Here is a 15842-nt window from a genome sequence, read left to right as displayed (position 1 = left end):
CAGACACTAGGTGGCGCGCGCTCAGACCTGGGCCGGGAGGCGGCCAGGTACCTGCAGCCTTGGTTTCCCGTCTAGGGGCGGGGCGGGGCGCGCGAGAGGTCCCAGGTGTGCTGCGCGCCAGAGCGCAGTCGCCAGTATCCTTCTGACTCCGCATCGATAAGTGGGGACCTTCCCTTGCAGACCCTGCGATCCGGCTCGGCTGAACCTGCGGACGAGGCACTCCCCCCCACCCCGCCGAGGTGTGGGTTAGACTTTGTGCAAAACTGGGTTACCGCTGACGCACTTCACGCAAAAGCACGGAAAACCCCATTTTCACCTTGTCAGTCCCGCGGCCTGCAGCCCCCCCCCTCCCCCCGGGTGTGTAGGCAACGAGACACCTGCTGTCACCAGCCCCAGCCCCGGAAGGGACGGGTCTCTGGCTAGTTAAGCTGAGGGAGCTCATCCCTGCGGCCAAGGGACACTTGGCGGCCAGTTGTTTAAAAGGAAAACGTCCCAGGATTCTGAGGCGGGAAAGGTAGCTCTGGCCCGTAGCGTGCGGCTCCCCAGGAGCCCCACGTGGGCTTGGCTGTGGAAACTGGAAAAGCCAGAGGAGATAGTCATTTCCTACATACTGCGAGGGGGAAGGGCTGTGTTTCGAGGTTAGAAGGATGCAGACACACTGAATACAAAATATTCCAAATTCCACTTCCACCAACTTATCCCATGCAAAGCAGGGACAGGTTCCCCCAAATAATGTTCATCTCAGCATTGGTTCTTAAGCTCAAAAATGTGGACGCCCGAGCCTTCACCTCTCCACTCCACCCCCAGGCGCATTACCTTGGCCCTTCCCTCTCCTAAACTCCGAGGGCCCTGTTTTTGCCTCCATAACTCGTTTCCTCAGCCTAGGCAGCCCACCTGGCTCACTGCAATCTACTACCTTTGTAACTTTCTAAATGAACTTTGTCTTACAATTTGAAAAAACAAATATGTGAATGCAACCAACAGTGGGGGAGTTGGTTAAATAAGTAATGATACGTCACTAGGTTGCAAAACCATGTATCCATTAAAAAAATCAAGTCCTTGAAGAATGTTTGTTCTAACAAAAACAATGGGGAAGAAACCAACAACCAAAAAAGAATGTTTGTTCTAGAAAAACGTTTATTGACATGAAGTGTAAAACCAAATTACCAAAGAGTCGTACAAAGCTTATCTTATTTCATTAAAAATTGAAAACAGAGTGTGCACACAGGCAGACGGGAAGACACCAAAACGTTAACACGGGTTGTTTGGTGCTATTCAAGAATCTCCCCAACCGTTTACAACCAACAAGCATTTCGGATTGATTTTAATGTTTCCATTAAGATGAGATAGCTTCACAAATAGAAGATGGAATTTGATTCAACTATTCCAAGTTAGAAGTGGTGAATCATCAAATTTCCTAACTTCCAGTAACTGGAATGAGACCATCCGTTTCACGGCTTCAGGTCAGCACAGCGCCGCACGGGGACGCTGCAGAACAGCGCCGCTGGACCCCTGTGCCACGGCGCGAAATGGCGAGCCCCTCCCAGACTACGGGAGCCCCCTGCCCATCCAGAAAAGAGCCACCCCCTCCCCCCTTGGCACGTGGTGCTTTGCTGGGTGACAGATTGAGACCAACAACCGTGGTTCTGACCCACTGGGCATTTCCCATCTCCCGTAAGTTCTAGTAACACACCCTGAGGTCGACAGCACTGTGTTTGGGAGACTTACCTGCAGGCTCTGCATGGAGTGCAAACAGCAGCCCTTCTCCCAGTGCCTGCTGACCCACACTCACTGGCCGAAACTGTCAGCGGGGCCACCAGAGTGAAGCAACCCCAACTTTGCCCCAGAGCACGCACATGCACATTTAGAGATTGCAGAAATTTTAAATGATGGTTTTCAGAGGTTGAGCAATTTTTTTCCAATGGCGACATTTACATGATAAGAGCACAAACACTCTTTTCTCCAGGGGGCACCACGGGGGGGGGGGCGGTTGGTGAGACCAGGTAGAGCAGACAGGGCCTGCTCTACCTGGCACATGCCCCAGAGAGTCAGCCTGGGAGTCCCCCCCTCTCAAGCTGCTGGGGGAGCAGACAGTCTGGGCGAACCCGACCATGGCTGCTGAGGGTTCTCCGGTCACACGTGATGACCTTGGAGGAAGCATCTGTCCTCCGAGGCCCCGGCGAGCCTCGGAAGCACATCAGCTGAGTCCCCCTCACCCACTGCCTTCTCGTTAGTCCACTCGCTTCTTCCCAAACAGGAGGTGCCAGGGTTCGAATGAGGGGGTCGATGGACAGATGACAGAAATCATGTCTTCCCAGACGGAAAAGGAAACCCATTCTCTGGAAGGAATGTTGACGTCAGGGAGTGGTGGGCTGCTGCCCCTGATAGAAGAGCTGGCCTCCTGGCCGGAAAGGCCCGGACATCCTGAGCCGAGGGCCTGTGCCCTGTTGTCTGTGACTCACCCCCCCCCCCACCCCGCACTCTGGGATCTTCCCTGCCCGGTGCACAGGGAAGGGCCTCCTGTCGGAGCTGGCTTTGTGAGCGAGGGTCTCTCTCAGACAAAGGGTTGCTAGCACCCTCAAGCGGGAGGAGCAGGCTGGGCTACCCGGCTTCTGCCTGGAGTGAGACAGTTCCTTCTGTCAGGTTGCCTGGGGGGGGGGGGGTAACCAGCTCTCCCTGAGCAGCTCGCTCTCCTCATTGGATCTGGAGTGAGCCCAAGTGGCCACCGCCTGACCTCACCAGCCCGGCCTTCCTCTGCCCCCCCAAGACTGCCCACACGCGTGGCCACCGTGGGATCTTTGTGTCCGCTGTCCCCTGTGCTGACAAGTGCCTTCCCCCAGCTCCTTTCATCCCCCAGGCTCTGGCCTTTGTCCCCCTAGAAACGTCTCCCAGGCCCCGTAACACATTTCCTGATTTTATTTTCTTCCCACCACTCGCTGTGATCTATCCCTATTCACTGGTTCATTGTTGTGTTTTGTCTCCTACCGCCCCCCCAACACGGGCCCTTAGAGCCTTGTGTCCCCTGAGTGCCCACGACAGGACCTGGCACCAGAGACCCAAGCGCCACAGACCCAGGCTTAACTAACGCACGGCGCCTGCTGCGGAAGGTGGTCACCCCAGAGCCTCTAGGCCACAGAAGGGAAGGGCCCTCTGTGCTTTTCCACCCCCGAGTGGGGGCTGGGGGGACAGTGGGACTTGGCCTCCTGGGGGTTTAGGGACCTGCTGCACAGATCGGTTAGCAAACCTGGCAGTGCGGGCCTACCTTTCGGGGCGGGCTCGCCTGAGCCCTAGGTCTCCCTTCAGGCCACAGGCCCTTTTCCTGCCTTCATTTCCTGGGATCCATTTTCCCCACTGAGCTGTTACTCTGGTCTTTTCAGTCCTTGATACCCTTTCCCTAAAACTAAGACCTGGCCCTGGCTGCTGTGGCTCAGTGGGTCGAGCGCCGGGCTGTGAATCAAAAGGTCTCCGGTTTGATTCCCAGTCGGGGCACGTGCCTGGGCCAGGTCCCCTGCCTGGGCCAGGTCCCCTGGTTGGGGGCTTGTGAGAGCCCATTGGTGTTTCTCTCCCACATCAGTGTTCCTCTCCCTCTCCTTCTCCCTTCCTTCCACTTTCTCTAAAAATAAATAAATTAAATCTTAAAAACAAAAAACAAAAACTTAAGATCTGCCCCCCGCCCTCCCTGGCATAAGGCTCCAGCTGCCTCAGAGAACGGCCTGGCCAACGTTCTCCTAAAAGGCCCAGGAGTAAATCTTTTATACTTTGTGGGCCAGTTGGCAATGACTCAACTCCGGAGCCAAAGCGGCCATGTTTCCAATAAAACTTTATTTACAAAAACAGTACGCCAGCTCGTGCACCCTAATGTGCCACCCTCTGCTTTGGAAAACAGCTTTTCCCTGAACGGCCCTAAAACTGGGAGTCACGAGGCCTTCCAGCACCGGGGCCCTGAGTCGGCGGGAGGCCCGGAGGAGCCGAAGGTCGTAGCGAACAAACTTGCCAAATGCTGAAGCTCAAATCAGCAACCACTCCCGTGGCGGGGGCAGCGGTGGGGGGGGGGGGTCCACATCGCTTTTTCAAGGGCGAAAATCTTGTCATCTGCAACACGAAACACCTATTGCACAAGGCCTCCTTGGCCACACTGAGGCCCAGGGCCATGTGGCATTTCATTGACCAGAAGCCAGAGCCCAGATTTCTGGAAATGCCGCCCGGACAGAGCATGCCAGCCCGCTTCTGTCCCGGTGAGAGAAGAATACGCCTCTCATCTTCAGGGGAAGCTCAGCCTCTGTGGCATGGCAGGCAGCCAGCGCCACCCCGGCGAGGAGCTGCAGGCCTCCCCGGGCTCCGGCGGCCCAGCGTGGGGAAGTGCCGTGGCCTGTGGCCACTTAGGTCCCAGGGAATCCCAGCTCCCTGGGGCTCGCTTGGGTGGCTGAGGCCAGGGGCCGGGGGGCTCCCGGGCAGACCTTTCCCCTGTCCAGCCCTCACTGTGCATCGAATCAAGAGGCTAAGCGTGACCCCGGGCTAGCTAGCACCTGAACCCTGGGCAGCATGGGTCTGCTTGAGGGGAGGCCCAAGGGGACCAGGCCCCGGCAGGTGGGAGAAGAGGCTCTGGACAGGCAGGTCCAGGCTCGATGTATTTCAGGTTTCCTGGAGTTTAGGAGACAAGATAATAGACTAGAGAAGGGAGGGTGGGGGGTACATTGGCAGAGAGCTGCCCAAAGCTCCTGAAAGAGAGGGGAGGTGCGTGGGGGCGGGGGCGGGCCGTCATCCTGGGCCCTCCGCCCCTGCCCAGGCCCAAGGAGAGCGAGCAGCCGGAACAAGGGTCCACTGATGCCAGATCATCTGATCTTTCCAAAGAAAGCCCCCAGTTCCGAGGTGGATGTGCAATTTCCAGCTGTTTAACTGTCGTCTCCAACAGAGGCCAACCATGTGTCTCTGGCCGGTGGCCCGCCACTTTGTGCCCCCCTTCTGTGAAGACGTGTCCCTGGAACCCCCCCGGGGGACAGGGCAACAAAAGGAGGCCACCTGTCTGTACCTCTTGGGTGTCGAACCGAGGGGCTCCATGGCCTATTCGTAAAGTGCATGTTAAGTTTACAAAGTCCCCTCAGCCAGAGAACGTGCCTGACCCACCTCCCATGCGGGGGAGGAATGGAGTGCTCATTTTCTCCGCTTGTCGCCCCCTCGGGTTGACTTTGGAAGCAGGCAGCTGAGGCCTTCCGTGGGTGGGCAGCGGTGCGAGGCGGCAGTGGCCAGCGAAGAAGGCCCGAGGTGGCAGAGCAGGGGCCCTGGAGCTGGCGGCGTGAGCCCCCCCCCCGTCCCCCACCCCCCCCAGCCAGGCTCTGCTCCCTCCAGGCACCTACTGGCCGGGAGACCCGGGAAGGCGCGGCGAGGCTGCCACACCTCTGCTCCTCATCTTCACGGCACTCAGTGCAGCAGAAATGAACTAATTGTGACACCAACTGCGATGATGTCTCGTCCTTCTGAAAAGAATCCACGCGGCTTGAGTGCCCAGACGCATCGACACTGGACACCTGCTCAGCTCAGTCTCGGACCCCTGGCAGGTGCTCCACACTCACTTGTTAAAGGAAGGAAGTGAGAGAGAGGCAGGAAGGAAGGAAGGAAAGAATGGTTTTGTAAAATAAATCTTGCAGAAACCAGCAGTGACTGGGGAGGCAGGGTGACAATGGACTCCCTGGCGACTGTTGCGCGTAAGTCGGAGGCCCACTCCAGGCCTCGAGGCCCAGTCCCTACACTTCTGCCCTCTGTCAACCGTTTGCACCCCCATCAAAGACGCAGGGCTGACCTAGGAAGTCCAGGAGGTGGGAGGAGCTGGGGCCCAGAGCTGGCCCCGCCCCCGAGTCCCCGAGAGGCTGCGGTCACCCAGGATGCTCCCCGACTCTCGCGCACCGGGCCCTCCTGGCTCTCCATGCACACCCGGATCCCGCAGGTGTGCCAGCCTGGAATCACACCGCGGCGCTCCGTTACCCGCCGGCGAGGAGCGCGCACAGCCCGGCTGTAAGGGAGCCCTGCCTGCGGTACCCGAGGCGCGCTGGTCTTGCTCCTCTGAAGGCCCAGCCCTCCACCGAGCAGGGCCTGGTCCCGACAGGTCCCTAGCCCCGTGGCATTTCAGGTGGCTCCACTAACACCTAGGCCCATGGATCAGCCCACCCGGCTGTCCTCATCGGTTCCACGTCCCTCACCTCTCTGGTGCGGGCAGCCACGGGCGCCCGATCTGCCCACGGGTCAGTCCGGTGCCCAGAGAGGAAAACAGACGGAAATCAACCAAATGATCTTTGTGGAAGTTTTCCCCCCTCTCCTTATAACAGCAGGACTTTGATGAGAAGCCTGTGTGTGCAAAAAAAAAAAAGAAAAGAAAGAAAAGAAAAGAAAGACTGGGAGTGGGTCCCCCCGCCCGCCCGGGAATCCGATGGCCAGCGGCATTTGCTTTACAGTGGGCGGGAGCGGTTCCTTAGCCCTGGCCCAGGGAGTCTGAACTGCACCAGGGCAAGGCTGGCGAGTGTGGCCTGGGAGAGCCACTCTCGGTCACGGTCATGTCTGGAATCTCTCCTCCTTCCCTCACGGTACCGCCCACCTCTGCCCTTGTGGCCGACTGGGAACCAGAGAGACAGAATATAATTTTCCTTTGGAATTTGCCCAAATAGTTTGGTGACAAAAGTTAGTGCCAATGCGCACTCCGCGGGGCGGAGGAGCCAGAGACATTCCTAGGGGGGCCACACACCTGGAAGGTGGGGTGGGGAGGACTCAGGAGGTCCTTGCGGAGAGGCCGCCGCTGCAGAAGTCTGAGCCCTTGGAGGTCCGTTCAGGTGCTAGATACCCACCCAGGGGAGGCGGGGAGCGGCACCTAATCCAGGAGCCCCAGGGTCAGGGGCTCCCAGTGGTCTTGCTGCTGCACCAGCCCATTTGGTTACTATAGGGCAAGCAAGACAGCCGCATCCAGCCGCTCCCCCACCAGCCCTGGCTCTCCAACGGCGCCTGGGCCCCGGAGCCCAGCTCCCTGGAGCCAGCCACGCTCCTCACCCCGTCCTGGGCTCCCCTTCTCCTGGGCACCAGCACTTTAGCTCCAGGCACCCGGCCAGACCTCATTTCCATCGCAGCCCAGATGGTTCACCACAGCCTTGCTTCCCAGAACTGCCCGCTACCCGGCGTCTGTTCCCGGGCGGGCGCGGGTGCAGGCACAGCGCCGCTTCGGGGCAGACGGAGACCTTCCCAACCCGGCCCTATGAGAGCCGCGCTTGTGGGTTTGGGGTGAGGGGAGACAGCCGGCTGGAAGCTAGCTTCCTTCTTCCTCTACCCGCCCGTTCAAAAGTTGGACCAGATGTGGATTCCTCACAGAACCAGTGGGAAGAAACTCCCCTCCCCTCCCCTCCCCTCTGCACCCCACACACTTCACACTCTCGGCACCCTCCTGGAACCCCCCCTAGTAGCCCCCAGATCCGCTGTGGGTGGAAGAATGGGTCCCCCAGGGCCAGGGTCGAGAGCTCAGGCCCAGCGTGGAGAGCTCGGGCCCAGCCCAACCCCAGAGGGAAGAGGAATCTGAGAGGGCAGAGTGGGTGGGGGGCTGGCAAATTGTTTTCTCTGCCCTCCCTGGGCACTTTTTCTGGGAAATGCCAGAGGCCGGCTGGGCCTGGAATGTCAGGCTTGAAAGAACTCTTCCACTGCAAGGACTTCCGAGCCGCAAACCTTTTCATTAGCTCTGCGGCCCCTCTGGGCGGAACAAAGGCCAGCAAACTGGAATGCCGCTTCCTGGTGGTAAGCCATTGTCCTGGTCTTGCCACCGACTCCTGCCTGCCTGCAGGGATTGTCTGAAGCAGGAAAGAGACAGATTGGGGTCAACCTGCTCCGTGACCTCTACTCGCAAACATCTGCTCCTGCCCCGCAACTGTCACTTCTGTCACTTCTGTCACGGCTACTGCCAATGAGGCCGGTCCCCACCATCAGGCCCGCTGGGGCAGGGGCTTCGGCTGAGAGCTCTGCACTGGGGCAGCCAGGGGCCAGGCTTCCGTGAGGTCAGGCAAGGCTCAGACCCCCAGCATCACTTCCCCACTGGCCTGGAGAGACAGGGCAGGAGAGAGGGGCTTCCCTGCCTCCCTCCGGTGGTGCCTCTCCTCTCACCCCCATGGCTACAGGAGAAGCTCTGGAGAGAAGGAACCAGATTGTTTCTCCCTCGCAGTGTCTCCAGGCCTTGCCAGCTAACCGGGCCAATCACTGTGAAGTTAGCGACATCAGGCCCCTGGGCAGTCAAACCCAGGCTGCACCTGGTGCCAAAGAAAGCCCACCTCGGGGCGCCTCAGGCAGCTCTGTGGTCTGAGGCACGACACCCAACCTATCTGGCGGGGCAAACAACGGTGACCTTAGCACCCGCCCCCGGGCCTGGCTGGAGGACAGGAGACCATTTCTGCAAGAATGGGATCTTAATTCACCAAGCTGTGCATAGCTTCCCGTGACCAGCCCCGGGCACCCAGCTTCCCAGAGCTGAGGTTTGGGGAAGAGCTCATGGTCCGTCACACACCATGAGTAAGTGGTGTCCCACAGGCAGCTGAAACCACGGCGTACTTCCCCTCCATCGAGAATGAATCTTTGTTATCTTTATGAGCAAGCTCCTTTGCCTGGAAATGGGATTCTGACTTCATAGAAATTCTGCAAAGGGAGAGACTCGGAAAAGGCGGGGGCCTCCCAAGTCCCCGCATCAGGAACGTGGCAGAGAAGGGCCAAGGGGCCAGACCTGGACGCCGCTGTCTCCCTCCCAGCCCCCAGCAGACGGGGACAGCGGCAGACAGATGACCTGCTCCGGTTTGGGCATCTGTCTTGCCCGGAAGTGGGTCTCCTCCCCCACCGTTCCAGCAAAACGTGAGTCCTCACACTTGCTTGGTGGCAGCTGAGCTGGCCTGCTAATCTCTACCAATCCACACACCCACTGAGCCCTGCAAGGAGGGAGAAGCCAAAAGCGACTCCAGAGGAAGGTCGGGTGGAAAACGTCAGCGTTAATAAGCCCACCGCCTCGGGCGAGGGCCCGATGAGCACTTTCTGTGGACCGAGCTCTCTGCTTACAGAGAAAGCCTCCGCAGGGGACACGGCATCAGAGCGCCGTGGTCAAGGCGGAAGGAGCTACCCTGGAAGTTCAGAGTCATGAGTGCCAAATCTTTTTTTTAATGGTAATTTTAAAATTTTTTTGTTATTATTTTATTTTTTTAATCCTCACCCGAGGACATGCCTATTGATTTTTAGAGAGAGGAAAAGGGAGGGAGAGAGAACATGGGTGTGAGAGAGAAACATTGATCAGTCCCCTCTCGTACATGCCCTGACAAGGGACAAACCCAAAACCCAGGCATGTGCTGTGACTGGGGATGGAACCTGTGACCTTCCTGTAGACAACACTCCAACCCACTGAGCCACACCGGCCACAGCTTAAGTGCCAAATCTCAAAGGGCAAATAGAAATCAGCCAAAACGTGGAGGATAATTCCACCGGGAGGAATGCAAACATGCCAAGACTGAAAAGATACATACGTGTCCCAAATGGCATGCCTTTTATGGCCATGCCCACCCCCAGCAGCCCGAGCCACCCTCCTTCCACAGAACCTTCCCCAGGCCTACACAGGAAGTCTAGCTAACATGCACGGGTCACTTAACATGCGCCAGGCACCATTCTGATCATGTGGCATGCATAGGTTCCTTTAGTCCTCACGAACGCTGGATCAGGTAGGTACTACTGTGAGCCCATTTCACAGGCACGGAAATCGAGGCACAGCTGTGGAGTAAGTGCCTAAAGCAAGACAGCTGCTGGGTGGTGCAGGCAGGGCCGCAGCCCAGCCTCCTAAGTCCAAACGCAGTGGGTGCCATGCTGTTGGCATTAGGACTCACCGTCTCAAAGGGTCTCTCCAACCAGCCTGGAACTCCCGAGCTCCAGGGCTGTTCCTTCCTCTTTACCTCCCCCCCCGCCCGCATTTCTATCTCCTCCTCCCCCAAAATGAACTCTGACAGTGTCATGGGATCAAAATCACACACGCCCCTTTCTCATGGCACTCATCACTTGGCGGGGGCATAGGGGTGGTGGTGGGGGGAGTCCTGTGCCTCTTGTCTCGCCTGACTCCCTGCAGGATTCACCCAGCCCTCTGTCTTCCCAGCACTTTGCCCCAAGCCGGGCAAAGGCAGGCACTTGGTGAGGGTTCGTGGATGGATGAATGAACCTGACTTATGTCAGAGCATCATAATTTACAAAGCACTTTCTCATCCATTAACTCAAGGGCTATTCCTTGTGAGTCTTCCCTGTCCCCCGCGAGGCTCAGCACAAAAGCGTATGGCTATGCGCAGCCTCCTGATAATCAATGGATGAGAAAAGAGAATGGCCTCCTGATTCCAGCGAGGAGAGTCCACTGCAGTGGCCTGCAAGCGTCTTGAGGGCAAAGACTGGGTCTCATTCCTCCACGGAGTTCAATGGCCCGCACAATGCCCGCTACGGCGAGCCCCCTTTTTGGAAATGTGTCGGATAAATCCATTTCCCCCTTTACAGAGACAACTAGAAGACTCCTCGCTACTGATCTCTAATAGAATCAGACGGCAGAGTTGGACTGGATTGTTTCTATTTCTAGCACACTTTGACTGATGGGAAAAGGTCACTATTCCCATTTAGCATATAGCAAAACAGAATCTCAGAGAGCCTGGGTGTCCTGCCCAGATCTCACGCAGTCCCCCCAACCTCTGCGGGGGCGACAGATGGTGGGCACATTGGCAAAGGCTGTGTGGTCCTTTGGGCTCCTCCAGAGCAAGGAGCCAGGTCTCCACATTCTAGACTCCTAAGCTGGCTGGGGTTGTAGGCAATCTCTCTGGTTCCCCCCACCCCGACTTATTATCTTCAGTTGTGTGGCAACAGGAAGAAGGCAGGGCCCAAAGCCCACAGCCCCTATGTCCTGAGAGGTGACGCTGTAATGCCACTTAAGCTGGTTCTTAGATGTCTCCTGCACCCACCCCACTGGCTGTTTGGGGACAGACTGCTAAACCTCCCATCCTCCATAAAGCTGGCCCTGGTGCGCTCAGACCACCCACACCCATGCCAGTGTGGTCACGAGCATAGTTCACCTCCGTCACACAGGACCCCAGGACCCCAATTCCAGGGAGAGACCAGAGCCCACACTCAGAGGTGGGTAGGGGCTCACTCTAGGCAGCTGTCTGGAGGCCCAACTTCTGGAAAGCACTTTCTGAAAATTCACCCCTGCCGGACTGCAAGTCCATGTTTAAGCCCAGACTGTAGTGTGGATTCTCCGCATCAGGGGCACCCTCCCCAGCTCCTGAGCTGGCCTCCCCTGGAGGGTGGGCTCTGGTTTTCCCTCCTGGGCTTTGGAGAACCGCACTGAACTCCAGGCCACCTAGGAGGCCCCAGGGCGCCCTCTGGCGGACGTGGGCCTTGGGGTGCGGCCAAAAACGCCCTCGGGCCAGCCTGGTCGCTAAAGAGCCCTTGGCCAGACCGTGTCGCAGCACCACGCGGGTTCGGAGACCAAGCTGTGCGAAAGCGGCTGTTGTCTGTTTGTGTTTGGAGGTGGGAGGCGGCACCCTTGTCAGCATGGGCAGAGAAACTGGCAGTGGGCCGTGGGCTGAGGCCGCACAGCTGCCACGCATGCCGAGTCCCCTCCACCCTGGGACCCAAGCTTCGCCTCGGGGACGTGTCCACAGGTGACTGTCGCGCGCCCCCACCCACCCCAGCTCGCAGATCCCGCCCCAGTTTCGCGGCCGGGCTCTGGGGGGTCCCCAGTTCCCTTGCGGCAGGCCGAGGCCTCCTGGGGCTGCGACCGGGACTCGTGCGCGCCGGTTGGGGGCGAGGGGGTGTCCCCCCGAGGTCCGAGAAGAAGGGAAGGGGAGCCGGGAGCCTCTCCCGCTCGGCCTCCTGGAACTGCCCGCGCTCCCGGGGCTGCACCCCCGCCTCTGCCAGAAACTAGCCTTCTTAGAAGGGAGGGGGGAAAGTGTGAATGAGAAGTTGGAGGCGGAGCGCGCGACGGGGAGGGGCCGCTGCCAGGAACGCGCAGCCAGGGCTGGCGCCGCGCCCGCCGGCCGTCCGGGCCGCTAGCGTCGCGCTTTGTCTCCGCGCGCGTCTCTGCCGGTCCCTGGCGCGGCCGGCGGCCCGCCCTCGGCCCGCGGCCCCTCCCTCGCCCCGCGGCCCCTCCCTCGCCCTTCGTTCGCAGCCTTTCATTGCTGCGAGTAGTGACTAAACATTACAAGAAGGCCGGCCACGCAGTTCCAGGAATCGGGGGGGCGGGGCGCGTCGGCCGCGTATATACCCGCGAGCGCGGCCTCCGCGGCGGCTCCGAGTCGGACTCTCTGCGCTGCCGTCGCCTCTGCCGCGACCCCGGCTCACACGCCTGCCGCCGCAGCTCGCCCCGCGGCCCCTCGCCTCTCCCCAGCCGGGTCGACCCGGGGGTGCACAGGGGGCAGGGCAGGCGCCCGGGCAAAGCCCGAGGGACGCACGCGCGAGGGCCCCTTTGTGGACTTCTCCGCCGCCAACATCTGGGCGCAGCGCGGGCCACCGCTGGCCGTCGCGCCGCCGCCTCGCCTTGGGGACCGTAGGAGGCTCAGCCCCAAGGCCGGAGACTTCAGTTTGGAATCAGGTAGGAAGGAGGGGCGCGGTGTGGAGGGGGTGGCCCTTGCCAGTCCCGGGAGCTTTTCTCGGTTTCCCCTCCCTTTCCCGGGTCTTTCCCGGCAGGGAGGGGACGAGGTAGGAGACTGAGCGGATGGAAGTCGGAAATCCCAGGTTCCCGGAATACCCGGGCTGGGGCCCTCAGGCTTCTTCTGCCCTCCCCCCGCGTACCACCCCCCCCCCACCAGTGCCTCGGATTTCTTTCTCTGTCCCCACCGCCCTGAGCCACCGGACTGAGCGGCGCCCAAAGCGTCCCGGGGCTGATCCCCACCCGGGCTATGGTCCTGGAGACCCAACTTCCGCGCCCGAGTTTCCCACTCGGCGCCCTGCCAGTGCGCGCTGGGGAAGGGGCTGCCGGCAGCACCCCCGTCGGTGGGGACGAGGGCTGGATGGGTTCCGTGGGTTGCCTGGGTAGGAACGAGGGCCCAGGCGAGGACCTCCAGGGCAGTGGGTGTCCCCGCCGCTCGGCAGAGGCAGGGGAGCTGGGGCGGGCCAGGCGCGCTGGAGGGTTCCGGGCACTCACGCGGCGCGCACCTTCTTCCCTCCAGCCCCCCGTGATGCGGTAGCGGCCGCTGTGCGGAGGCCGCCGAGCAGCTGCAGCCGCCCCCGCGCAGATCCACGCTGGCTCCGTGCGCCATGGTCACCCACAGCAAGTTTCCCGCCGCCGGGATGAGCCGCCCCCTGGACACCAGCCTGCGCCTCAAGACCTTCAGCTCCAAGAGCGAGTACCAGCTGGTGGTGAACGCAGTGCGCAAGCTGCAGGACAGCGGCTTCTACTGGAGCGCCGTGACGGGCGGCGAGGCGAACCTGCTGCTCAGCGCCGAGCCCGCCGGCACCTTCCTCATCCGCGACAGCTCGGACCGGCGCCACTTCTTCACGCTCAGCGTCAAGACCCAGTCGGGGACCAAGAACCTGCGCATCCAGTGCGAGGGGGGCAGTTTCTCTTTGCAGAGCGACCCCCGGAGCACGCAGCCCGTGCCCCGCTTCGACTGCGTGCTCAAGCTGGTGCATCACTACATGCCGCCCCCCGGCGCCCCCTCCTGCCCCTCTCCACCGACCGACCCCTCCTCCTCGCCCACCGCCGAGGGGCCAGAACAGCCGCCGGCCCAGCCTCTCCCGGGGAACGCCCCCAGGAGAGCCTATTACATCTACTCGGGGGGCGAGAAGATCCCTCTGGTGCTGAGCAGGCCCCTCTCCTCCAACGTGGCCACTCTCCAACATCTCTGTCGGAAGACCGTCAACGGCCACCTGGACTCCTACGAGAAAGTCACCCAGCTGCCCGGGCCCATTCGGGAGTTCCTGGGCCAGTACGACGCTCCACTTTAAAGAGCGAAGGGCAGGGGTCGAGAGGGGCGAGGCCTGGGTCTCCCCTCCTCCGTGGCACACGGCAGAAGCACAAGAATCCAGCCCGGAGAGTCCTGCGGCTCTGGGGGAGCCTGGGGGACGGACAGGCCCCGCCCTCGGGCCCTGCCCCCTGCCGCAAGGGGCAGAGCGGACTTGGAATGTGTTTGAGGGAAGGGGAGTGTCACCTGAGCGCTCCTCCCCCACTCCAGACTCCCGGGAGGAGCCAGGGTGGCCCGAAGGGACCACAGCAGCGACTGCGGCGGATTGATTCTCCTCTCCTCTCTGCTTCCTCGACTCCCGCGCGCTTCCAGACCAGGGACGCTGCGGGAGTGCTGAACTAGTGAGAACTGCTGGGGAATCCGCAAACTTTCCAGCGGAACTTGTTTGCTCTTTGATTTGGTTTTAAACATGGCTTTAACCCTGAGCAAGTCTCAGGCCTGGGAAAGGGGGGGACGAGAGAGAGGGCGCCTCAGGGGCCCCCCGGGGCTGCAGGTTGGCCGAGGAAATAGCCTCTCCCAGCGCCCAGCCCAGGTGAGGAGGGTGGCCACGGGCACCTCCCCTGGTTCTGGGAGAAGGCCAAGGGGTGACCTGAAGGGGACCATTCTGCCCCCTCCCCCTTGGGACAGCCACCAGGAAACACAGGCCCCGTAGAGTCTGTTGAGAGCCCAGGACCCTTGTCCCGTTTTAAGGGGGAAGGGGCATTTGGAAAGGAGATAGACAGGCCGGTCACTTCTTCCCTCACTCGGGCTCTACCTCCCAGTACCTGGGGGTTGGGGGCGGGGAGTGGAGGAGATGAGTCATCTCTGACCTCTGACCCCTGACCCCAGCCAGAGAAGATGGAGGGTTCTCCCTTGCGCCTCCTGTGTCTGGCTGGGAGATTTGCCTTAAATGCTCCCTGTCCCATGGATGGGGACTGGCACATGAGAAGCCACACACTCTGCCGGTCCAGGCAGAGGCCCCGGGGCTCCCAGAGGACCGGCAGCTGGCCGCCCACCCACCGTGGGAGGTGGGTGCAGAGAGGGACGACCCTGCCTGCCCGCCAGGCACTGGGAGGGTGCCAGCCCAGTTGGTGCTGGGCTGCCGCAGGTGCCTCAGGGTGCCTCGGCTCTGGCCGCAGCACAGCCACCAGGTCCCACACCCCCCAGGCCCTGCACAGGGCTCCCTCCTTACCTGGCTGGGGGGCATATGCAGGGAGTCATGGAGAGGCCAGGGCCCTGGGCCCCTGGAGGCCTCAGCTCGGCAATAGCACTGACCAGTGAAAACTTACAGGAATGTAGCGGGATGGGATTGCCTGGAATCGTCTTTTTGGGTGGGGGGCAACTAAACACAAAGTTTTCTGTGTCAGGTATCGTCTGGACCGGGCAGCTGTGTGTTGGGGGTGTTTTTATTTTCTGTTACTTTGTTTTGTTTTTTAATGATGTTTACAATCTGCCTCAATCGCCCTGTCTTTTATAAAGATTCCACCTCCAGCCCTCTCCCCTCCCCCCACTCAGGCCTTCAAGGCTGTTAGGAGATGCTTGAAGAACTCAACGAAATACCAATCCACGTCAAACTTTGCACATATTTATATTTATATTCAGAAAGAAACATTTCAGTAATTTATAATAAAGAGCACTATTTTTTAATGAAAAGCTGGACTGCAGCCTCTTTCCCGTCCCTTCTCTGCCTGGCTTTCTCTTTCACCCACCCCCACCCCCTGCGCCGCCCAGGGGAGGGGGGGGAGGCGCCACCCTCCGCAGCTCTGCCCCCTTGCTGCCCTGGCTTCACGTCACTTACAAGCTCTGGCAGCCACCTAGACTGTACCGAGAGGGTAATTCCTGCTAGTCTGATTCAGATCTGACCAGAATATGCAAAGCAAG

At 60.3% G+C, this 15842-nt stretch overlaps 1 protein-coding gene across 1 annotated transcript; it reads left to right on the top strand.

Annotated features, from left to right (window-relative positions):
* Window positions 1-12280: 12280 nt before the first annotated feature.
* SOCS3 (suppressor of cytokine signaling 3) lies at window positions 12281-15614 on the top strand. Its single transcript, XM_037158019.2, has 2 exons — window positions 12281-12610; window positions 13188-15614. The coding sequence occupies exon 2, from the start codon at window positions 13276-13278 to the stop codon at window positions 13963-13965; it is 690 nt and encodes a 229-aa protein (XP_037013914.2). The 5' UTR covers window positions 12281-12610; window positions 13188-13275; the 3' UTR covers window positions 13966-15614.
* Window positions 15615-15842: the final 228 nt, after the last annotated feature.

Source organism: Artibeus jamaicensis, unplaced genomic scaffold, assembly GCF_021234435.1.
Source record: "Artibeus jamaicensis isolate MK-2021 breed Jamaican fruit bat unplaced genomic scaffold, CSHL_Jam_final contig_2259, whole genome shotgun sequence".
Classification (NCBI taxonomy): Eukaryota; Metazoa; Chordata; class Mammalia; order Chiroptera; family Phyllostomidae; genus Artibeus; species Artibeus jamaicensis.
This window is presented reverse-complemented; position numbering and strand designations above follow the sequence as displayed.

Bases quoted from the DNA above. Each gene is read 5' to 3' on its own strand.
- SOCS3 (XM_037158019.2), top strand. From the start codon at position 13,276: ATGGTCACCCACAGCAAGTTTCCCGCCGCCGGGATGAGCCGCCCCCTG.